The sequence below is a fragment of the Leucoraja erinacea genome, chromosome 2 (assembly GCF_028641065.1).
Source record: "Leucoraja erinacea ecotype New England chromosome 2, Leri_hhj_1, whole genome shotgun sequence".
In the NCBI taxonomy this organism is placed as follows: Eukaryota; Metazoa; Chordata; class Chondrichthyes; order Rajiformes; family Rajidae; genus Leucoraja; species Leucoraja erinaceus.
In genome coordinates this window covers 26,369,259-26,393,006 of record NC_073378.1, presented here as the reverse complement: position 1 = coordinate 26,393,006, position 23,748 = coordinate 26,369,259, and the positions used below count along the sequence as shown (strand labels likewise).

Below are 23,748 nucleotides of genomic sequence, written 5' to 3'. Positions count from 1 at the left end.
AACTAGTCTGAACGTGCTGGTCGGCGTGGGAACGGCGGGCCTTTAACTGTACTGTGTCAAACCGGATGCCAGAGCAGGCAGTAGCTGTCCCCGGTGCCCGATCGGGCTGCGTTAGCGCGCGCACCATGCGATCCGACGCGCTTGAAGTCGCATTTTGCCCGTGACCTAAATAGAGTTTAACACCCCTGTTCTGAAACTAAGAAATAAGCCCTTCAGGCCAAGCCGTCTATGCTGACCAAGGTGCCCCATCTATACCATAGGTACATGGATAGGACAGGCTTGGAGGGAAATGGGCCAAGCAGGCAGGCAGGACAAGTGTAGATGGGATATGTTGGGCGGTGTGGGCAAGTTGGCCGGAAGGGTGTGTTTCCGCACTGTATCACTCTATGACTAGGGACTATTCAATAGACAATAGACAATAGGTGCAGGAATAGGCCATTTGGCCCTTTGAGCCAGCACCGCCATTCAATTTGATCATGGCTGATCATCCCCAATCAGTACTCCGTTCCTGCCTTATCCCCATATCCCCTGACTCCGCTATTTTTAAGAGCCCTATCTAGCTCTCTCTTGAAAGCATCCAGAAAACCTGCCTCCACTACCTTCTGAGGCAGAGAATTCCACAGACTCACCACTCTCTGTGAGAAAAAGTGTTTCTTCGTCTCCGTTGTAAATGGCTTACTCCTTATTCTTAAACTGTGGCCCCTGGTTCTGGACTCCCCCAACACCGGGAACATGTTTCCTGCCTCTAGTGCGTCCAAGCCCTTAACAATCTTATATATTTCAATGAGATCCCCTCTCATTTTTCTAAATTCCAGAGTGTATAAGCCCAGCTGCTCCATTCTCTCAGCATATGACAGTCCCGCCATCCCGGGAATCCACCTACACGTCCCAACATGAATAGAGAGCGATACTTACTTTTCAAACTTTGCCAAAATATCGACCACAACGGTTCTGCTTTCAATTGCTTTGTCCGTCGTGCCCTTGTGTTCGAAGAGGGCAAACATATTTCTACTGTACTCCATGCCTAACCCACGCATCAGCTTCTCAACAACCTGGAGGAAACAAAACAGTCTCAATTTAGTTTAGTTTCAGGATACAGAGTGGAAACAGGCCCTTCGGCCCACCGAGTCTGCGCCGACCGGCTATCCTCCGCACACTAACACTATCCTACGCACACACTAGGGACAATTTACATTTATACCGAGCCAAAAAACCTGTACGTCTTTGGAGCGTGGGAGGAAACCGAAGATCTCAGAGAAAATACACGCAGGTCACGGGGAGAAACGTACAAACACCGTACAGACAAGCACCCAGAGTCGGGTTTCTGGCGCTGTAAGGCAGCAACTTGACCGCAATGCCAACGTGCTATTTTCCCCCAAAAGTGTTATTTAATAAATTACACATTTACCATAAAGACTTTTATTTTACGTTGGAATGAGATATTTATTTTGTTCTCCACAGATGCTGCCTGACCCGCTGAATTACTCCAGCACTCTGTGAAACATCACCTATCCATGTTCCCCACAGATGCTGCCTGACCCGCTGAGTTACTCCAGCACTCTGTGAAACGTCACCTATCCATGTTCCCCACAGATGCTGCCTGACCCGCTGAGTTACTCCAGCACTCTGTTTCCTTTTTGCCCACTCTACTAATTTAACGCTAGGGCTGGTCCACATTTCAGTGTGTTCCAGGAGAGAGCAGAGCAAGGTGAAGCTGCCAAGCTTGCCCGCACGGTGTCCTTACCTCCCCGGCTGTGGTGTGGGAGTTAATGGTGATCTTACAGGAGCCTCCACCGTGGCAATACACCGTGGTGGTCATCTCTTGCCTGTTGATCAAGGCGACTATTTCTTCCCGAGAAGGCACGTACTCTCTCGTTTTGGTTTTCTTCAGAGATTCGTAGATGAACGTCGCGTATTTTTCAACCTCACCGGGAAATTGGTCTCGTATCCTGGATAGTGAAGCAAATAGCAATGGCCAATGAAACGTTTAGTTTAGTTTAGTTTCGGGATACAGCGAGGAAACAGTCCCTTCGGCTCACTGTGTCCGTACCGACTAGTGATCCCCGCACACTAGGGTTGCCAACTGTCCCGTATTAGCCGGGACATCCTGTATATTGGGCTCAATTGGTTTGTCCCGTACGGGACCGCCCTTGTCCCGTATTTGACCGTGCACCATTCGGCCCTTCGAGACAGCACCGCCATTCAATGTGATCATGGCTGATCATCCCCAATCAGTACCCCGTTCCTGCCTTCTCCCCATATCCCCTGATTCCGCTATTTTTAAGAGCCCTATCTAGCTCTCACTTGAAAGCATCCAGAGAATCGGCAGAGAATTCCACAGACTCACCACTCTCTGTGAGAAAAAGTGTTTCCTCATCTCTGTTCTAAATGGCTTACCCCTTATTCTTAAACTGTGGCCCCTGGATCTGGACTCCCCCCAACATCGGGAACATGCCGGGCCCCACCTCCGCCGGCAGAGGGTGACGGCCCGGGCGTGAGAGCAGCCGGTCCTTGTCCCACCCCACCGGGTGACTCAAATGTGTGGAGTACTTGCGGTTGAGCAAACCCCCGCTCAGCCGGAAGTACTAATCGGACCCAGGGGCCGTAATCCATCCTGGGAGCCGGTCCCACACAATTTGAGCCGCCTTTCCTCAACACCCTTCGTCTCCCTCTAAGACACAGGGAGGCGTGTCCTGTACGGGCTCCTCCTCCACACCCTGCACTTCCTCGTCCTGGTCCACCGTGCAGACACCAAGTGGCGGTCAGTGTTGCCTTCCGGTCGCGAGGGGGGCCCCCGGTGGGGGTCCCTCCACGCAGGGATTCTCCCCCTCTACATTGGGGACCTGGGGTGGAGGGTATTGCATCGAGGAGTTCCCTGCAACCTGTTTCTCTCACGGTTCGCAGACTCGCCAGCCGCCTGCCACTGTTGCGGGCTGGAAGAGTCTGTGTACCACGTGTACATGGAGTGCGTGAGGCTGCAGCCCCCTGTTCCAATCCTTAAATGGGCTGCTCCTTGCCTTCTGGCTGCATTTTTCACCCACCATCCTCATCTTTGGACACCCTGTGCGTAGGGGAGAGGGTAGGGCTGAAGATGTCCTGGTTGGGTTGCTCCTGGGCCTGGCCAAGCTGGCCATCCGCGAGTCACGGCGCCAGACGGTGGAGGGCTCTACCCGGGCCAGCTGCCTGCCCCTTTTCCGGGGTTACGTCCGTGCCCGAGTGGGATTAGAAAGGGAATACGCCCTGTCTGTGGGCACCCTGAGGGAGTTCCGGGACCGCTGGGTTCCGCAGGGTGTTGAATGTATCCTCAATAAGGATTGTAACATAGTTGTATAATAGTTTATTATGGATACATGTTTGTATTGTATTTATGGTGGTGGGTTCTGGCTTGTTTTATTGTAGTGTAAATATTATTTTTTAATAATTGAATACATTTTTTGATAAAAAAAACAAAAAAAAAACATCGGGAACATGTTTCCTGCCTCTAGCATGTCCAAGCCCTTAATAATCTTATATGTGTGTGTCTTGTTAATTGTTTTTTGTTTTGTTCTATGACTGCAGAAACCAAATTTCGTTTGAGACTCATTTGGTGTATTGTATTGTGGTGTATTGTATTGTGCGGTGTATTGTAGTGTACGGTGTACTGTATTGTACGGTGTATTGTATTGTACTGTCCGGTGTATTGTATTGTACCTCTTGAGGTGGAACTTGAGGTAGCGAAGGATTGAACGGCAGGGCAGGAAGGTGCAGGACATGCAGGTGAGCAGCTGCCAGTTGCGCAGGTGTGCCGGGCTGTCGGGGTGCGGTGCCTTGGCGGTCTGTTTGATCAGCTGGCAGTACAGCTCGTCGCGCAGCGGCCGCAGGTCCTGGCCCGTCTGTAACACGCCCTGGACAATGGGCACGGGGTCGGCCACCGACTCCATCTGCTGCAGGGCGTTGAAGAGCTTGATGGCCTCCTCCTGGAGGCTAGTGTAACCCTTGTCCTTCAGCACTGCAGAACAAAACACACACACAGTGGATTTTTAGTTTACTTTAGTTTAGAGATACAGCACGGAAACAGGCCCTTCGGCCCACCGGGTTGGCGATGACCAGCGATCCCCGCACACTAACACCACCCTACACCCACTAGGAACAATTTTTACATTTACCCAGCCAATTAACCTACAAACCTGCACGTCTTTGGAGTGTGGGTGCAAACTGGAGCTCCTGTTTCCACGCTGTGTTTTATAAAAAACACAACTGGAGCTCCTAAACTAAACACAAACGTGGCGGAAGAAAATGTACTTCATACTTACGACTTAGATTGATATCTCCGTAAGGCAGAGGAAGCAGGGGGGAGTGCAGGGGATGGTGTGTGTAGCGGAGAATCGGGTTTCTTTTGTAGATTTGTTCCACAACTTCATTATTCAGACAGTTTTCCTGAAATACAGAATAGCAGATGGAATTAAATTGCTTTCTCAATAGACAATAGGTGCAGGAGTAGGCCATTCGGCCCTTCAAGTTGGTCCCAAAGCAGGACGCAAAATGCTGGCGTAACTCAGCGGGACGAGGCAGCATCTCTGGAGAGAAGGAATGGGTGACGGTTCGGGCCTATTTGGCATCTTACCATATGGAACACAGAAGCAAGGGAGGAAAAACAAATATTATGAGAGGAATAGATTGGATAGAAGCACAGCGTTTAGAGTATTGTGTTCAGTTCTGGGCGCCATGTTATAGGAAAGATGTTGTCAAGCTGGAAAGGGTTCAGAGAAGACTTACGAGGATGTTGCCAGGACTAGAGGGTTTGAGCTGTAGGGAGAGGTTGAGCAGGCTAGGTCTCTATTCCTTGGAGCGCAGTAGGATGATGGGGGTGATCTTATAGAGGTGTACAAAATCATGAGAGGAATCGATTGGGTAGATGCACAGAGTCTCTTGCCCAGAGTAGGGGAATCGAGGACCAGAGGACATAGGTTTAAGGTGAGGGAGGGAAAGATGTACTAGGAATCTGAGGGGTAACCTTTTCACACAAAGGGTGGTGGGTGTATGGAATGAGCTGCCGGAGGAGGTAGTTAAGGCTGGGACTATCACAACTTTTAACAAACAATTAAATTGGTACATGGATAGGACAGATTTAGAGGGATATATATGGGCCAAACGTGGGCAGGTGTAGATGGGGCACGTTGGTTGGTATGGGCCGTGTGTATGTGTAGGAAGGTGTTAATGTGCGGGATCATAGAAACATAGAAAATAGATGCAGGAGGCCATTCGGCCCTTCGAGCCAGCACCGCCATTCATTGTGATCATGGCTGATTGTCCCCTATCAATAACCCGTGCCTGCCTTCTCCCCATATCCCGTGACTCCACTAGCCCCTAGAGCTCTATCTATCACTCTCTCTTAAATCCATCCAGTGACTTGGCCTCCACTGCCCTCTGTGGCAGGGAATTCCATAAATTCACAACTCTCTGGGTGAAAAAGTTTTTTCTCACCACAGTCTTAAATGAGCTCCCCTTTATTCTAAGTCAGTGGTGGGTGCGGACTCGGTGGGCCGAAGGGCCTGTTTCCGCGCTGTAGCTGTAAACTAAACTGGACCAAATGATGGGGAGAGAGAGCGTTATACACAGATACAAACGCGTCAGAAATTCCCTCACCTTGATGTCCTGAATGAGTTGCTGTGTGGGCGTGTCGATGGGCGGTTTGGTGTCGATGACGTTCTGGATTGCATTTGCCCATCTGGTGGCTTCATTCATTAGCTTGGTGTAAAGGCGGTAGCAATGCTTACGGCCGTAGACCGTGACGTTCCAGTAACCTGCCGACCCACAAACAAACATGCCATTAAAAACAGACGCCTCGACCAGAAATGTCACCCATTCCTTCTCTCCAGAGATGCTGCCCGTCCCGCTGAGTTACTCCAGCATTTTGTGTCTATCTTCGGTTTAAACCAGCATCTGCAGTTCCTTCCTACACATTAGGGAAAGAGTTATACAGACGGACAGCGCCGAAACTGGTCTCCAAATAGTGAAAGGCCAGGATAGAGTGCATGTGGAGAGGATGTGTCCACTAGTGGGAGAGTCTAGGATCAGAGGGCGCAGCCTCAGAATTAAAGGACGTACCTTTAGGAAGGAGATGAGGATGAATTTCTTTAGTCAGAAGGTGGTGAATCTGTGGCGTTGCCACAGAAGGCTGTGGAGGCCAAGTCAACGGATATTTTTAAAGCATGTTTTGCAATGCTGAGGCTCTATAAGGCACTGGTCAGACCGCATTTGAAGTATTGTAAGTGGTTTTGGGAACCATATCTGAGGAAGGATGTGCTGGCTCTGGAGAGGGTCCAGAGGAGGTTTACGAGAATGATCCCAGGAATTAGTGGGTTAACCTATGATGAGCTTTTGTTGGCACTGGGCCTGTACTCGCTGGAGTTTAGAAGGATGAATAATGAAAGGCCCGGATAGATTGGATGTGTGGAGAGGATGTTTCCATTAGTTTTCAGAGTCTAGGACTAGAGGTCGTAACATCAGAATAAAAGGGTGTTCCTTTAGGAAGGAGATGAGGAGGAATTTCTTTAGCCAGAGGGTGGTGAATCTGTGGAATTAATTGCCACAGACGGCTGTGGAGGCCAAATCAGTGGATATTTTTACGGTAGAGATAGATAGATTCTCGATTAGTACGGGTGTCAGGGGTTATGGGGAGAAGGCAGGAGAATGGGGTTGAGAGGGAGAGCTAGATCAGCCATGATTGAGCGGCGGAGCGGACTTGAAGGGCCGAACGGCCTGATTCTGTTCCTGGGTCTTATGATCTAAGATATAACTGATTAATTAATTGAAGGAGACCGCGTGGAAACAGGCCCTTCGGCCCATCATGTCTGTGCTGAATACGATGCCAAAACCAACTCCTATTTGTCTGCCTGTGATCCATATCCTAGCATTCCCTGGATGTCCACATGCTAATGTGGATAACTATCGTATCTGCCTCCACCATCACTCCTGGTAGCGCGTTCCAGGCACCCGCCACCCTCTGTGTAAAAAAAAACACATGCCCGGCACATCTCCTTTAAACTTGTTATTCCCACTCACCTTACAGCTATGTCCTCTAGTCTTTGAAATTTTCACCCAGGGAAATGGTTCTAACTGTCCACCCTAATTGTGCCTATATCATCGTCGATATATTTCCTTCAGGTCCCCGTTTAACCTCATGTTCCAGAGAAAACAATCCAAGTCAGTCCAACCCTTCCCGGTTGCTAGCGCCCCCTAATCCCCCTAATCCAGCCGTCATTCTGGTAAACACCCTCTCCAGATATGTTCAATAGAGTTCAGTTTAGTTTTAGTTTGGAAGTATAGCGTAGAAACAGGCCCACTGAGTCCGCCCCGACTAGGGTCGCCAACGTTCTCACTCCCAAGAGAAGGGACAAGAGGTCAAAATCCAGGACAAATTCCCCACGGCAATTCGTTGACCGACTGGGCCGTGGCTGGGTGAATGATGAGTTGGCCCCGGGTGCTGGACTGTACACAAAGCCCAGCCGGCAGGGCCAGCTGAGGAGTTTTGGCCCGGGGGCCGTGTGACATCGCTCACGCAAAGTCCATCGCCCCGTCCAACTCACGAACCGATGATCGGCCGTGAGAAGGAGGGGTGGTGGTGGTGTCGACGGTAAGCGAAGGTCGGACAGCTGGCCAGGCTGCCGACCGACCGACGGGGCCACGGGCGAGGCGCTGCTGCTGCTGCTTCTGCTGCTGCTGCACTCCATGGGCTGCACTACATCGGGAAAGGGGAGGCGGGCTGGACACAGCGCTCTGACCCGACAGTCCCCTCAACCCAAGTAGTGGCGGTCAAATACGGGACAAGGGCGGTCCCACACGGGACAAACCAATTTAGCCCAATATACGGGATGTCCCGGTTAATACGGGACAGTTGGCAGCACTATCTCAGACCAACAATCACCCCATACACTAGCTCTCTCCTAGACACTGGGGATAATTTACAGAAGCCAATTAACCTACACGCCTACACATCTTTGGATTGTGGGAGGAAACCCACACTCCTGGAGAAAACCCACGCGGTTACAGTGAGGACGTACAAAGAGCGCCCGAGGTCAGGATCGAACCCGGGTCTCTGGTGCGGTGAGGCAGCGGTTCTACCCGCTGCGCCACAGTGCCGCCTCCCGTAACCTGGCGGAAATACCACAGAGACAAAACTACGGGGACATAAGGTCATCAGACTAGGAGCAAAATGAGGCCATTCGGCCCATCAAGTCTACTACGCCATTCAATCATGGCTGATCTATCTCTCCCTCCTAACTCCATTCTCCTGCCTTGTCCCCATAACCCCTGACACCCGCACCAATCATGTACCTGTCAATCATCACCTCAAAAATATGCATTGACTTGGCCTCCACTGCCTTCTGTGGCAAAGAATTCCACAGATTCACCACCCTCCGATTAAAGTCATAGTCATAGAGTGATACAGGGTGATAAAGTGGTGAAACAGGCCCTTCAGCACAACTTGCCCACGCCGGCCAACATGTCCTAGCTACATTAGTCCCACCTGCCTACGTTTGGTCCATATCCCTCTAAAACCTGTCCTATCCATGTACCTGTCCAACTGTTTCTTAAACATTGCGATAGTCTCTGCCTCAACTACCTCCTCAGGCAGTTTGTTACATACACCCAGCACCCTTTATGTGAAAAAGTTACCCCTCAGATTCCTATTGTATCTTTACCCCTTCACTTTAAACCTATGTCCTCTGATCCTCGATTTCTCTACTCAGGGCAAGAGACTCCGTGCATCTGCCCGATCTATTCCTCTCATGATTTTATACATGAGTATAAATAGTGTAAGTGGACTGGGATGGAAGTCACATTCACTGGAATTTAGAAGGATGAGAGGGGATTTTATACAAACATATAAAATTCTTAAGGGATGGATTAGATGCAGGAAAAATGTTCCCCGATGTTGGGGGAGTCCAGAACCAGGGGTCACAGTTTAACAAGAAGGGAGTATGCCATTTAGGACTGAGATGAGGAAAAATGTTTCCACCCAGAGAGTTATGAGTCTGTGGAGACCGATTCACTGGATGTTTTCAAGAGAGAGTTAGATTTACCTCTTAGGGCTAAGGGAATCAAGGGATATGGGGAGAAGGCAGGAACAGGGTACTGATTGTGGATGATCAGCCATCATCACATTGAATTGCGGTGCTGGCTCGAAGGGCCGAATGGCCTACTCCTGCACCCATTTTCCATGTTTTTATGTTTCCATGTTTACCTGTCTCCTTAAAGATCTTTTCCTCGGGCTGCAGGACGGAGCAGAGATTGTTAAGGACCAGGGTCCCCAGCTTGGCCGTGTTTCTCTCGCACGTCCGGTAGTAATCCAGCGAGTTGTAGGTCAGCACAAACCAATGCTTCTTCACCTTGAGGGAGTTCCCTTTCCCACCACTTTTCACCTCTTTTTGTAGCCAACCTGGACAGGGACAGGAAGGTAGTTCAGTGCAGTAGAGTACAATGTAGTGTAGTGCAGTGTAGTATTGTATAGCATAGTATTGTATAGCTCAGTATAGTAGAGTGTAGTATGCTATCGTCTCCTTTGGAGGCGTGGGTTCGTATCCCACTTCTGACACCACGTTGTGAATGATCCACTGAAACACACATGGTGAAACGTACGTCTTTATTCCATTCAGAAATACAGAACATTCAAACTGCCAGCAGGCTGACCTCGTTAATGTAGTACCGTGTAGTACCGTAATACCATGTAATGGGTGGCATGCATACATGTGTAATGGAGATTATAAATGGCATTGATTAATAAGGGTTAATCTACAATAGTATAGTTTAATTCAGTATAGTATGGTGCAGTATAGTACAGTGTAGTGTAGTGTAGTTTAGCTTAGTCTAGTTGACCAACAGAGGACAACAGAGGAGGAGGACTGAACTTTGGTGCCTTCCCTCACAGTGGGGAAACTTTGATCCCGCTGTGTGGGGATGTCTATGTTAACGACTATCGTGTTCTGTGTTCTTTATTTTATTCGTATGGCTGTATGGTGACCCCACATTTCACTGTACCAATTGGTGCATGTGACAAATAAAAGTCTCTTGTCTCTTGTATAGTATAGTATAGTTTAGTATAGTACAGTTGAGTATAGTTGAGTTTAGCATTGTTCAGTTTAGTACAGTTCAGTATAGTTGAGTTTAGCATTGTTCAGTTTAGTACAGTTCAGTATAGTTTAGCTTAGTATCGTTTAGTTCAGAATAGAATAATTTGGTATGGTTTACATAGAAACATAGAAAGTAGGTGCAGGAGGAGGCCATTCGGCCTTTCGAGCCAGCATCGCCATTCATTGTGATCATGGCTGATCATCCCCAGTCAATAACCTGTGCCTGCCCTCTCCCCATATCCCTTGACTCCACTATCCCCCTATAGCTCTATCTAACTCTCTTGTTTAGTGTAGTATAGTTAAGTTTAATATTGTATACATTAGTATATAGTTTAGTTTAGTATTGTCAAGTTTAGCATAGTTTAGCATAGTTTGCTGTAGTTTGGTGCAGTTTAGTATAATATAGTTCTGTTTAATTTAGTATAGGCTGGTTAGGTTCAGTACAGTCTACTTCAGTATAGTTCAGTTGAGAAAAGTTTATATACTAGTATAGTATAATTAGTATAGTTTATGATCGCCGGTTGGCACGGACTGGGTGGGCCGAATGGCCTATTTCTGCACTGTATCTAAAAGTCTAAAAAAGTCAGATTTAAGGCAGCGTCTGTGGAGAACATGGAGAGGTGACGTTTCACAGAGTGCTGGAGTAACTCAGCGGGTCAGGCAGCATCTGTGGAGAACATGGATAGGTGACGTTTCGGGACAGAACACTTGGCATAATGTACGGCACGGACATTGTGGGCCAAAGGGCCTGTTCCTGTTCCCTGCTCTTACCTCTGACAATGAACTCCTGTCCCTCCACCCTGGTGTCACCTTTGACCCGCTGCAGTAACGTTATCCAGTGATGCATTTCCTCGGGCGTGTCGGCGTTACAGTGCAAAATGCGATTCGCAGTAATGATCACAAACGAGTTGGGCCTGCAACGACAAGCGTGCATGCGTTATGCGCCAGTGGCGTTCGTAAGGCCTTAAGTTCATAAATGATAGGAGAAGAATTAGGCCATTCAGCCCATCAACTGGGTGGCACGGTGGTAGAGTTGCTGCCTTACAGCGCCATAGACTCGGTTTCCATCCTGACTACGGGCGACAAAAATGCTGGAGAAACTCAGCGGGTGAGGCAGCATCTACGGAGCAATGGAACAGGCGACGTTTTGGGTCTACCGTCGATTTTTACAGCATCTGAAGTTCTTTCTTAAAAAATGCTTTTATTCAAAACAAACAAAAATACAGAGTGGTAACACGATGAAAGGCTGCCGATATTGGCGGTTCACAAACAAACAGTTATCACAAGGGTCTCGACCCGAAACGTCGCCTATTTCCTTCGCTCCATAGATGCTGCCTCACCCGCTGAGTTTCTCCAGCATTTTTGTCTACCTTCGATTTTCCAGCATCTGCAGTTCTTTCTTAAACATTAAAATATCGCCAACTTAATCAACAATACATAGACATAGACGTAGAAACATATAAAATAGGTGCAGTAGTAGGCCATTCGGCCCTTCGAGCCTGCACCGCCATTCAATATGATCATGGCTGATCATCCAACTCAGTATCCTGTACCTGCCTTCTCTCCATACCCTCTGATCCCTTTAGCCACAAGGGCCACATCTAACTCCCTCTTAAATATAGCCAATGAACTGGCCTCAACTACCCTCTGTGGCAGAGAGTTCCAGAGATTCACCACTCTCTGTGTAAAAAAATGTTTTTTCTCATCTCGGTCCTAAAAGATTTCCCCCTTATCCTTAAACTGTGACCCCTTGTTCTGGACTTCCCCAACATCGGGAACAATCTTCCTGCACCTAGCCTGTCCAACCCCTTAAGAATTTTGTAAGTTTCTATAAGATCCCCCCTCAATCTTCTAAATTCTAGCGTGTACAAGCCGAGTCGATCCAGTCTTTCTTCATATGAAAGTCCTGACTTCCCAGGAATCAGTCTCAGGAATCACTCAACGCCCCCGTGGGGACCAGCGTTCACGGACGGTTTCCAGAGGCCCCGTAGACACTGCGTGTTCCCGCTGCAGGGACAGGCGGGCACTGACGTAGGCCCGGTAAAGGGGCAGGCGGCCGGTCGCCTCTGGTGTGACCGTCGACCGCCCGCTGCCTGGACCCGCGAACGAACGGCCATCTTGACCGGGCGCAGGAGCAGATCGACAGGGAGACTCCCCCCCCCTGTACCGAGTGACCAAAGATCAGGAGCGTGCGGCTAAAATGCAGCCAAAGCTTGAGGAGCAGCCCCCCCTTCAGATACTCGTACAGGGGGCTGCAACCCCCCGCACTGCACGTACGCGTGGAACACGGTCTCTTCCTCGCCGCCCAAGTGCCAGGCGGCGGGCGAGTCCGTGAACCAACTTAAGACTCTGTTGCACGCCAGGGCCACATGCAACACTCTCCACCCCAGGTACCCGATGTAAAGGGGGAGGACTCCCTTGTAGAGAGACCTCCACTGGGGACCGCTCCCGCCATCAGGTGGTAACACAGACTGCCACAGTATGTCTGGACGGGAGACGAGGGCGAGGAATTGCAGAGTGTGCAGGAACGGCCTGTACAGTACACGTCTCTCTGCGGCACGGAACGGCAAGGCACGCTGGGCATCGCGGGCAGGCGGCTCGTGTTGCTTGGGGGAGCGGGGGGTTAAGCTCGGCCGGAATCGCTCCACGCAAATGCCTCTCCTCGATACCCGCCATGACAGGGAGCAGACTGGCCACCCTCACAGCTACAACATCCCCCACCCTCCCCCTGTGGAGCTGAAGGGTAACCAGATTCCTCTCTCTGACTAGATCACGATAAAAGCCAGTTAATTCCCGCCCAGCGCATCGACTGATGCCCGCTGCCGGGAGCCGTGTGTCCTCCTGGAGGCAGCGCCCCCTGGTGGACAACGTACGTCGCCAGCCCATGCCATCCAGGAGGACACTCGGAAAACACAAACCTCCGCAGGGTCCTGAAACAGAGAGCCGCCACCTGGGTACGGGCGCAGACCAGCGCCTGACTGCCCTCCTCCAACCGGAGACTCGGAACCCTAGCAGAGACCCAGTGGTTCCTCTCTCCCCAGAACACGTTCACCAACCTCCTCTGGATCATGGTGGCAAAGATAGAGGGCGCGATGAGAGGATATCTCATTGAAACATACAAGATTGTTAAGGGCTTGGACACGCTAGAGGCAAGAAACATGTTCCCGATGTTGGGGGAGTCCAGAACCAGGGGCCACACAGTTTAAGAATAAGGAGCAAGCCATTTAGAACGGAGACGAGGAAACACTTTTTCTCACAGAGAGTGGTGAGTCTGTGGAATTCTCTGCCTCAGAGGCCGGTGGAGGCAGGTTCTCTGGATGCTTTCAAGAGAGAGGTAGATAGGGCTCTTAAAGATAGCGGAGTCAGGGGATATGGGGAGAAGGATATGGGGAAGAACGGGGAACTGATTGGGGATGATCAGCCATGATCACATTGAATGACGGTGCTGGCTCGAGGGGCCGAATGGCCTACTCCTGCACATATTGTCTATTGTGTATTGACCAGAGTGGCCAGCCGGTACCACAACATAGAGGCCACCAGCTGGTTTATGTCCAGCGCTCTCCCCCGCCAAGGCGGCCCGACCAGCGCCCCAGCAAGGCGACGACTTTCGCCTCTAGCTCCTGAGAGTTCGCCGGCCAAGCCCCCTCAGTGGGACTCAGTTAGACCTCCAGGTAGAGGAGGTGCGTGGTGCTCCACGTATAAACTGTCATCTCCTCCGGCAGGGAGTCCAATGCCCACTGACCCACCGAAAGTCCGGAATACTTACTCCAGTCGATCCCGACTACGGGTGCTGTCTGTATGGAGTTTGCAAGCTCTCCCCGTGACCTGCGCGGGTTTTTTCCCGTGATCTTCGGTTTCCTCCCACGCTCCAAAGGTTTGTAGGGTAATTGACTTGGTGTACGTTTAAATTGTCCCCAGTTTGTGTAGGATATCGCTGGTCAATGCGAACTCGATGGGCCAAAGGGCCTGTTTCTGTGCTGTATCTGTAAACTAAACTGAAGTCTACTCCACCATTCAATCATGGCCGATCTATGCCTTCTCCCCATAACCTCCCGACACCCGTACTGATGAAGAATCTATCGGCCCTCATCTGTGGCAATGAATTCAACAGATTCACCACCCTCTGACTAAAGAAATTCCTCCTCATCGCCTTTTGAAGGTATGTCCCCTTATTCTGAGGCTGTGCCCTCTGGTCCTAGACTCTCCCACTAGTGGAACCATCCTCTCCACGTCCACTCTATCCAGGCCTTTCACTATTCGGTAAGATTCAATGAGGTCCCCCCTCATCTTTCTAAACTCCAGCGAGTACAGGCCCAGTGCTGTCAAACGCTCATCATATGCTAACCCACTCATTCCTGCGATCATTCTCCCCTGGACCCTCTCCAGAGCCAGCACATCCTATACACAAAATGCTGGAGAAACTCAGCGGGTGAGGCAGCATCTATGGAGAGAAGGAATTGGCGACGTTTCGGATCGAGACCCTTCCTCAGATATGGGGCTTCCTGACTTGATCACGAGGGTAAAGATGGGGCAGAGAGGAGTGAGATAGCACGCAGGAGCTTTTACTTTCATATAAAACCTTCTGATGTTTGGGAAAAATAGTGCCATTCATCCCCGTAGCAGTGGGAAATATGGGACACTGCCCTGCAAATGGCAGACAAAGAGCAGCTGGAAAAATCATCAAACACTTTACCTGTCTGGGCAGTCTGATGCACACACCGAGTCTATCAGACCCACATCCAGTGTTCCCTGCAGAGAGAGAGGGAGAGAAGTAGAGAGAGAGGAGAGGGGAGAGAGGGGAGAGAGAGAGAGAAGAGAGAGAGAGAGAGAGAGAGAGAGGGAGAGAGGGAGAGGAGAGAGAGAGAGAGGGAGAGAGAGAGGGAGAGGGAGAGAGGAGAGGGAGAGAGGGAGAGGGAGGGAGAGAGAGAGAGAGAGAGAGAGAGAGAGAGAGAGAGAGAGAGAGAGAGAGAGAGAGAGAAAGAGAGAGGGAGAGAGAGAGAGAGAGAGAGAGAGAGAGAGAGAGAGAGAGAGAGAGAGAGAGAGAGAGAGAGAGAGCAGAGAGAGAGAAGAGAGAGAGAGAGAGAGAGAGAGAGAGAGAGAGAGAGAGAGGCAGCGAGAGAGAGAGGGGAGAGAGAGAGAGAGAAAGAGGGGAGAGAGGAAGAGAAGAGAGGGAGAGGAGAGTGAAGGGAGGGGAGAGAAGATGAGGGAGGGGAGAGGAGAGAAAAAAGAGAGAAAAAGGGGGGGGGAGATTGAACAGATCAAGGAGAAAGGAGAGAAAAAGGGGAAGAGGTAAAGGGAGAAAGAGAAAGTAGAGTGAAAGAAGTGAAAGAAAACAGGGAAAGAGGGAGAGAGAGAGAGAGAGAGAGGAGGGAGAAAGAGGGTAGGAGAAAGGGAGTGAGGAAAAGGAGAGAGAGAAAGAGAATGAGAGGGAGGGTGAAAAGAGAGAAAGAGAGAAAGATTTTAATTAAAAAATACTGAAAAGGATAGAGAACAAAACTTTAAAGAGGAAGACAAAGATAGAGAAAGGGAAAGTAGAGGGTGGAGAGAGAAAGGAGGTAGAGATAGAACGAAGGGAGAAAAGGAGAGAGAGAAAGAGGGATAGAGATAGCGGGGGAGAGTGAAAGAGAGAAAGAAAAAAAGGAGAGAGAGATTTTAATAAAATTAAACGACATACTGAACATTTTGACTATTATACATTTAAACAAAACTTTTAAAACGATTTGCATCAAAATCACTAAATAATAATACAGCTTTATTTATTGTCATTGTCTCAATTTGAGCCAACAAAATGAATTTCCCTTACAGGCAGTATCATAAAAAAAACAAAACAAAAAACAAAAAAAAAAAAAAACGGGGTACTGATTATAACCATATAACAATTACAGCACGGAAACAGGCCATCTCGGCCCTACAAGTCCGTGCTGAACAATTTTTTTTCCCCTTAGTCCCACCTGCCTGCACTCATACCATAACCCTCCATTCCCCTCTCATCCATATGCCTATCCAATTTATTTTTAAATGATACCAATGAACCTGCCTCCACCACTTCCACTGGAAGCTCATTCCACACCGCCACCACTCTCTGAGTAAAGAAGTTCCCCCTCATGTTACCCCTAAACTTCTGTCCCTTAAATGATTGGGGATGATCAGCCATGATCACATTGAATGGAGTTGGTGGCTCGAAGGGCCGAATGGCCTACTCCTACACCTATTGTCTATTGTCTAGACTCAATGGGCCGATTGACCTAATTCTGCTCCTGGACGAAGTTATGAAGGGCAGACGTAATGGAGGGAAGACAACAAACAGTTACTCACCGCTGCATTGTGGGGGTTGGCTTGTTCATGGTTTATCTCCTTTATCTCCTGCTCCGTGGATGCGTGGACTTGGCTGAGAATACTGAACCATTGACTGGACCAAAGAACAGAGCAAGAATTATTAACCAGGAGCTCCCCCTCACGATCCCCCCCCTCCCCCTCCTCCCCTCCCACCCCATTCACCATTGTCATGGGTACCGAGATACACAGAGTGATACAGCGTGGAGACAGGCCCTTCAGCCCAACTTGCCCACACCCACCAACATGTCCCATCTACACTAGTCCCAACTGCCTGTGCTCGGTCCATATCCCTCCAAACCTGTCCCATCCTTGTCCCTGTCTAACTGTTTATAAAACGTTGGGATAGTCTCAGCCTCAACTACCTCCTCGGGCAGCTCGTTCCATGCACCCACCACCCTTTGTGTGAAAAAGTTACCACTCAAATTCCTATTAAATCTTTTCCCCTTCATCTTAAACCTTCATCTCCTCTGGTCCTCGATTCCCCTACTCTGGGCAAGAGGCTCGGTGCGTCTACCCGATCTATTCCTCTGATGATTATATACTCCTCCATAAGATCAAAGTGCTTTTAGACTTCAGGGACTCAGCGCGAAAACAGGCCCTTCGGCCCACCTAGTCCGCACTGACCAGCGATCGCCCCGTACACTAGCACTATACCACACACACGAGGAACAATTTACAATTTTACCGAAGCCAGTTAACCTTCAAACCTGCAAGTCTTTAGAGTGTGGGAGGAAACCTGAGAACCAGGAGAAAACCCACGCGGTCACAGGGAGAACGCACAAACTCTGTACAGACAGCGCCCGTAGTCAGGATGGAACCTGGGACTCTGGCGCTGTGAGGCAGCGACTCTACCGCTGCGCCACCTTGCCGCCCCTGTGCTGTACTCTTCTATGTTCAAAGCTCACAAGTTCTTATGGTCTAGGAGCTGAATTAGGCCATTCAGCCCATCAATGGCTGCACGGTGGTGCAGCGGTAGAGTTGCCGTGTGGGTTTTCTCCGGGTGCTCCGGTTTCCTCCCGCACTCTAAAGACGTACAGGTTTGTAGGTTCATTAGCTTCGGTAAAAAATTGTAAATTGTCCCTGGTGTGTGCGGAACCAACGTTAGTGTGCGGGGGATCGCTGGTCGGCTCGGACACGGTGGGCCGACAAGCCTGTGTCCGCATTGTATCTCTAAACTAAATACTGTAATTCAATCAATCAATCAATCAGTTTTATTCATCACATACACCCGAAGGTGCAGTGATATGAATTTGCCAGCAGCGGTAGCATCAAAAAAGAACACACAATACACAATAGAATTTAACACAAGCATCCACCACAGTGAAGAATGGTGTGGTGGATGTTTGTGTTAAATTATATTGTGTATTGTGTGTTCTTTTTTGATGGTACCGCTGCTGGCAAATTCATATCACTGCACAAGGTTAAGTCAGTCCTCCTCCTTTGTTCACCCTTGGTCGGAGCCGTGAACCCTCCGTAGTCGCCGCTATGGATGGCCCGATGTACAGGCCCTCTCGTCGGGATGATCGAAACTTCGACATTGGGATGTTTGAACAGACTTCACGGCTTGGACGTCCCGTCCTTTCCTAAACTAAACTAAAGTCTACTCTGCCATTGAATCGTGGGCGATCTATCTTTCCCTCTCGACCCCATTCTCCTGCCTTCTCCCCATATCGCCTGGCACCCGTACCAAGCCAAGCTCTGTTAAACTGTCTAAAGAAGGGTCCCAACCATAAACATTGCCTGTGCACCGAAAGACCGATACACCGTCACATCCGGCAATCTTTCGTTTGCAAGCGACACGAACATTAAATCAGGTACCTGGCATCCTCCGCAGTATCGGCAACAAGGTAGTAGACTCGGTCTTCAAACGCGATATTAATTCCGTTCTCCTTGCCCGCGTTATCGATGATTTCCCTGAAAGTGTAAAAGGAAATCGCAGAGATCGGTAATAACAAAATGGGCGTGGCGGCACGGTGGTAGAGTCGCCGCCTCACAGCGCCAGAGACCCGGGTTCTATCCTGACTACGGGTGCCGTCTGTACGGAGTTTGTACGTTCTCCCCGTGACCTGCGTGGGTTTCCTCCGGGATCTCCGGTTTCCTCCCGCACTCCAAAGATATGCAGGTTTGTAGGTTAATTGGCTTGGTGTAATTGTAAAACTGTCCCCAGTGTGTGTAAGATAGTGTTGGTTTGCGGGGATCAATTGTCTTGCGGAATCGGTGGAACAAAACTGTTCCGCGCTGTATCTCTAAACTAGACTAAAAACTCAAGATGTGATAATAAAGTATAGGATCGAAGTGGAATTTGGAGTGTCAGCGGGTCAGGCATCATCTCTGGATAGAAGGAGTGGGTGATGCTTCGGGTCTTGTCTGAAGAGGATGCTGCCTGACCTGCTGAGTTACTCCACCATTTTATTTTCTGCCTCAGAGGGCGGTGGAGGCCGGTTCTCTGGAGGCTTTCAAGAGAGAGCTAGATAGGGCTCTTAAAGATAGGGGATATGGGGAGAAGGCAGGAACGGGGTACTGATTGGGGATGATCAGTCATGATCACAGTGAATGGCGGTGCTGGCTCGAGGGGCCGAATACCTATTGTATTGTCTATTGTCTATCTTCTGTGTAAACCAGCACAGGCACAATCTTAGGAAGACAAAATTGCTGGAGAAACTCTGCGGGTGAGGCAGCATCTATGGAGCGAAGGAAATAGGTGACGTTTCGAGTCGAGACCCTTCTTCAGATTCTTTCTGAAGAATGCCCGCAGAATCTTTCCTGCACAGATAAGTTGAAGTTTGAGCCGAGGGCGGGGGGGGAGGGGGGGCTGCATGGCGCTGTCAGGCAGCAGCACTACCCACTGCGCCGTCGTTACCTTGCAGATCGGATGTCCACGGTCCCTTTCTGCTTCTCCTCGCTGTCGTTCTCGAAGTACGCCAGCTGCCCCTCCCGCAGCACGAACCAGCGCCGCTTCCAGTTCCTGCGGGACAGGGTGGAGGTGCCGCCACCTTTCTTCAGCAGCCAGCCTTGCTTCAGCGCCTCCTGCTTGGAGCGGTACCACATGAAGGTCTCGTCCTTCAGCACGCACCAACGCCGCTTCCATGTGTTGATCAGACCCCCTGCAAAGTAACCCACGTTTAGCTCGCACAACATGGATGTAACACGGATAACACAGACAGAACACGCATCCTATAGAAACATATAAAATCATGAAAGGACTGGACAAGCTCGATGCAGGAAACATGTTCCCAATGTTGGGCGAGTCCAGAACCAGGGGCCACAGTCTTAGAATAAAGGGGAGGCCATTTTAGACTGAGGTGAGAAACAACTTTTTCACCCAGAGAGTTGTGAGTTTGTGGAATTACCTGCCACAGAGGGCAGTGGAGGCCAAGTCACTGGATGGATTTAAGAGAGAGTTAGATAGAGCTCTGGGGGCTAGTGGAATCAAGGGATATGGGGAGAAGGCAGGCACGGGTTATTGATTGGGGACGATCAGCCATGATCACATTGAATGGCGGTGCTGGCTTGAAGGGCCGAATGGCCTCCTCCTGCACCTATTGTCTATGTTTCTATAACGGGTCCCCTCAGATTATTCTGGACCGGGAAAGTCCCCCTGTGTGCGGGGACGTATCTACGCAATCTGGCCCCCTCGTTCGGCGTCACGTCCGTTTCGGTCCCTCTGGTTCTGGGGGGGGTGCGCTAATGTGGCGCACCTGGGGGTCGGCCACTGGCAGAGCGAACCCTCGGCTCTGGAGGGAGGAGTTAGGTGCATATCTCTCTACATCTCTACGTATCTCTCTACATCCGCATCCATAGCTCTCGTTTCCCACTGCCCAGTCTGAGGAAGGGCCTCGACCCGTTCCTTCTCTCCACAGATGCTGCCCGTCCCGCTGAGTTACTCCAGCCTTTTTGTGTCCATCTTCGATAGAAACAGGCCCTTCGTCCCACCGAGTCCGTGCCATCCGGCGTCACGAGAATATAAGACTGTTTGATTCACTTTGAAGGCGTCAGAAACGTGCCAGCTCAGGTCTGTACTTCTGCGTCCGTGTGTACGTGCAGTGTGAGAGGTTGCAACCCTTACTCGACTGTCTGAAGGGGGGGCTGCTCCTCAAGTTTTGGCTACCCTTTAGCCCCACACTCCTGATCTTTGGGCACCCGGCACAGAGGGGGAAGGGTCGGGACGGTAGGTCGGGACGGTAGGTCGGGAGGGGGGTGTCTCATTGTCGATCTGCTCCTGGGCCCGGTCAAGATGGCCGTTCGTTCGCGGGTCCAGGCAGCGGGCGGTCGACGGTCACACCAGAGGCGACCGGTCGCCTGCCCCTTTTCCGGGCCTACATCGGTGCCCGCCTGTCCCTGCAGCGGGAACACACGGTGTCCACGGGGGCTCTGGAGGCCGTCCGTGAACGCTGGGCGCCGCGGGGAGGTTGTGTGTATCATTGATAAAGTTGGCGATATATTCATTTGATGACTGTTTGTTTGTGAGCTGCCAACATCGGCCGTCTTTGATCGTGTTAATACTCTGTGTGTGGGTTTGTTTTTGTTTTAGGAATAAAAGTATTTGCAAGTATTATCAATAGGTCAGGTCTGCTGTAAGATTTTATTGGTCGCTGTGTCTAGACACATGTGAGAATACAGTATCATCCAGATACAGCATGGGAACAGGCCCTTCGGCCCACCGGGTCCCGCGCTGACTCAGCAGCACTATCCTACACACACCAGCACTATCCTACACACACTAGGGACAATTTACACTTATACCGAAGGCAATTAACCTACAAACCCGCACGTCTTTGGAGTGTGGGAGGAAACCGGAGCACCCGGAGAAAACCCACACAGGTCACGGGGAGAACGTGCAAACCCCATACAGACAGCACCCGTAGTCAGGATGGAACCCGGGTCTCTGGCGCCGTGAGGCAGCAACTCTACTGCTGCGCCCCACACACTCGAGGACACTTTACAGCGGCGATTTAACCTACAAACACGGGCGCCTTTGGTTTACTTTATTGGAGTCTAGTTAGAGATGAACTGAAACACTAGGGGGCAATTTGATAGAGGGCCAGTTAACCTACAAACATAGAAACATAGACAATAGGTGCAGGATGAGGCCATTCGGCCCTTCGAGCCAGCACCACAATTCATTGTGATCATGGCTGATCAGTCCCCAATCAATAACCTGCCTTCTCCCCATATCATTGAAACATAGACAATAGGTGCAGGAGAAGGCCATTCGGCCCTTTGAGCCTGCACCGCCATTCAATGTGATCATGGCTGATCATCCAACTCAGTATCCTGTACCTGCCTTCTCTTCATACCCCTCGATCCCTTTAGCCACAAGGGCCACATCTAACTCCCTTGACTCCACTAGCCCCTAGAGCTCTATCTAACTCGCTCTTAAATCCATCCAGTGACTTGGCCTCCACTGCCCTCTGTGGCAGGGAATTCCACAAATTCACAACTCTCTGGCTGAAAATGTTTTTTCTCACCTCAGTCTTAAATGACCTCCCCTTTATTCTAAGACTGTGGCCCCTGGTTCTGGACTCGCCCAACATTGGGAACATTTTTCCTGCATCTAGCTTGTCCAGTCCTTTTATAATTTTATATGTATCTATAAGATCCCCCCCTCATCCTTCTAAACTCCAGTGAATACAAGCCTAGTCTTTTCAATCTTTCCTTATATGATAGTCCCGCCATCCCAGGGATCAATCTCGTGAACCTACGCTGCACTGCCTCAATCACAAGGATGTCCTTCCTCAAATTAGGAGACCAAAACTGTACGCAATACTCCAGATGTGGTCTCACCGGAGCCCTGTACAAACTGCAGAAGGAACCCGCACGTCTTTGTGACGTGGGAGGAAACCAGAGCACCCGGACGAACCCACGCGGTCATGGGGAGGACGTGCAAACTCCACACACACTCAGTGACAGCGCCCGAGGCGTTACGAACTCGTGGACATGATGTAAGCAAAAATGTGTCCTCACCCTTCATGAAGAGGAAGCTGTGGAAATAGGGCAGACTGACGCAGCTGTACACAGAGTCTCTCCGGTACGACAGGTCACTCTCCGCGTCGAACCTGGAGCCGACTTCATCGTCACTCTCCTCGAACTGCGGAGAAAGGGAAGAGATGGTCAAGCAATCGGCGATCACAGGGGAAGACGGCAAACCGAGACATGGCAGAGTTACTATTGATTGTGCCAGGGTTAGGTTCATTATCAGTCTGAACAAGGGTCTCGACCTGAAACGTCACCCATTTCTTCTCTCCTGAGATGCTGCCTACCCCACTGAGTTACTCCAGCTTTTTTGTGTCTATCTTAGGTTTATTGTTGGCACGTGCACCGAGGTATAGTGGAAAGATTAATTTTAGGCAATAGACAATAGGTGCAGGAGTAGGCCATTCAGCCCTTCGAGCCTGCACCGCCGTTCACAGGTGATCATAGCTGATACATCCAAACCAATCATAAAAAATGTTCCTGCCTTCTCCCCATATCCCCTGACAGTGCTATCTTAAAGAGCCCTATCTAGCTCTCTCTTCTCAAGTGAGTGACTGTGAGTCCAGAGTGACTGTTTAGCAGCCTCACAGCCTGTGGTAGGAAGCTGTTTAGCAGTCTTGTAGTCCGGGCTTTGATGCTTCGATATCTCTGCCTGATGGCAGGAGATCCAGGCTTAGCCCTTGCATTTTTTAACTGTGGCCCCTGGTTCTGGACTCCCCCAATATCGGGAACATGTTTCCTGCCTCTAGCGCGTCCAATCCCTTAATAATCTTATATATACCAATAAGATCTCCTCTCATCCTACTAAACTCCAGAGTGTACAAGCCCAGCCACTCCATTCTCTCAGCGTATGACAGTCCCGCCATCCCGGGAATTAAGCTGGTGAACCAACGCTGTACTCCCTCAATAGCAAGATATCCCCTTCCTCAAATTTGGAGACCAAAACTGCACACAATACTCCAGGTGTGGTCTCACTAGGGCCCTGTACAAACACATGGAACAATACAGTGGAGAATTGCAGAATTAGTTAGATTTTAGTTTGTTTAGTTTATTGTCAATTGTAAGATAAGATAAGATAAGATACAAATTTATTGTCATTTGGACCCCTTGAGGTCCAAACGAAATGCCGTTTCTGCAGCCATACATACAAACATGTAGACCCAAGACACAACATAATTTACATAAACATCCATCACATCGCTGTGATGGAAGGCCAGAATAAACTTATTTCAGCCACTGCACTCTCAGCCCCCCCCCCCCCGCCATGTCAGAGTCAAAGTCAAAACCCCCCGGCTCCCTCGATGGCAAATTGTCCCCGGCCATTAAA

General features: G+C 50.0%; 1 protein-coding gene across 1 annotated transcript in view; it reads right to left on the bottom strand.

The window, feature by feature from the left end:
• The window catches only part of LOC129705356 (unconventional myosin-X-like), a 208,885-nt gene that overhangs the window by 14,019 nt on the left and 171,118 nt on the right, over window positions 1–23,748 (bottom strand). The window contains 12 exon segments of the mRNA XM_055648890.1: window positions 916–1,052; window positions 1,745–1,949; window positions 3,691–3,988; window positions 4,293–4,416; window positions 5,626–5,783; window positions 9,227–9,421; window positions 10,884–11,026; window positions 14,806–14,861; window positions 16,428–16,521; window positions 18,267–18,362; window positions 19,309–19,552; window positions 22,413–22,536. Of these exon segments, the coding sequence (XP_055504865.1) occupies window positions 916–1,052; window positions 1,745–1,949; window positions 3,691–3,988; window positions 4,293–4,416; window positions 5,626–5,783; window positions 9,227–9,421; window positions 10,884–11,026; window positions 14,806–14,861; window positions 16,428–16,521; window positions 18,267–18,362; window positions 19,309–19,552; window positions 22,413–22,536 (1,874 nt within the window).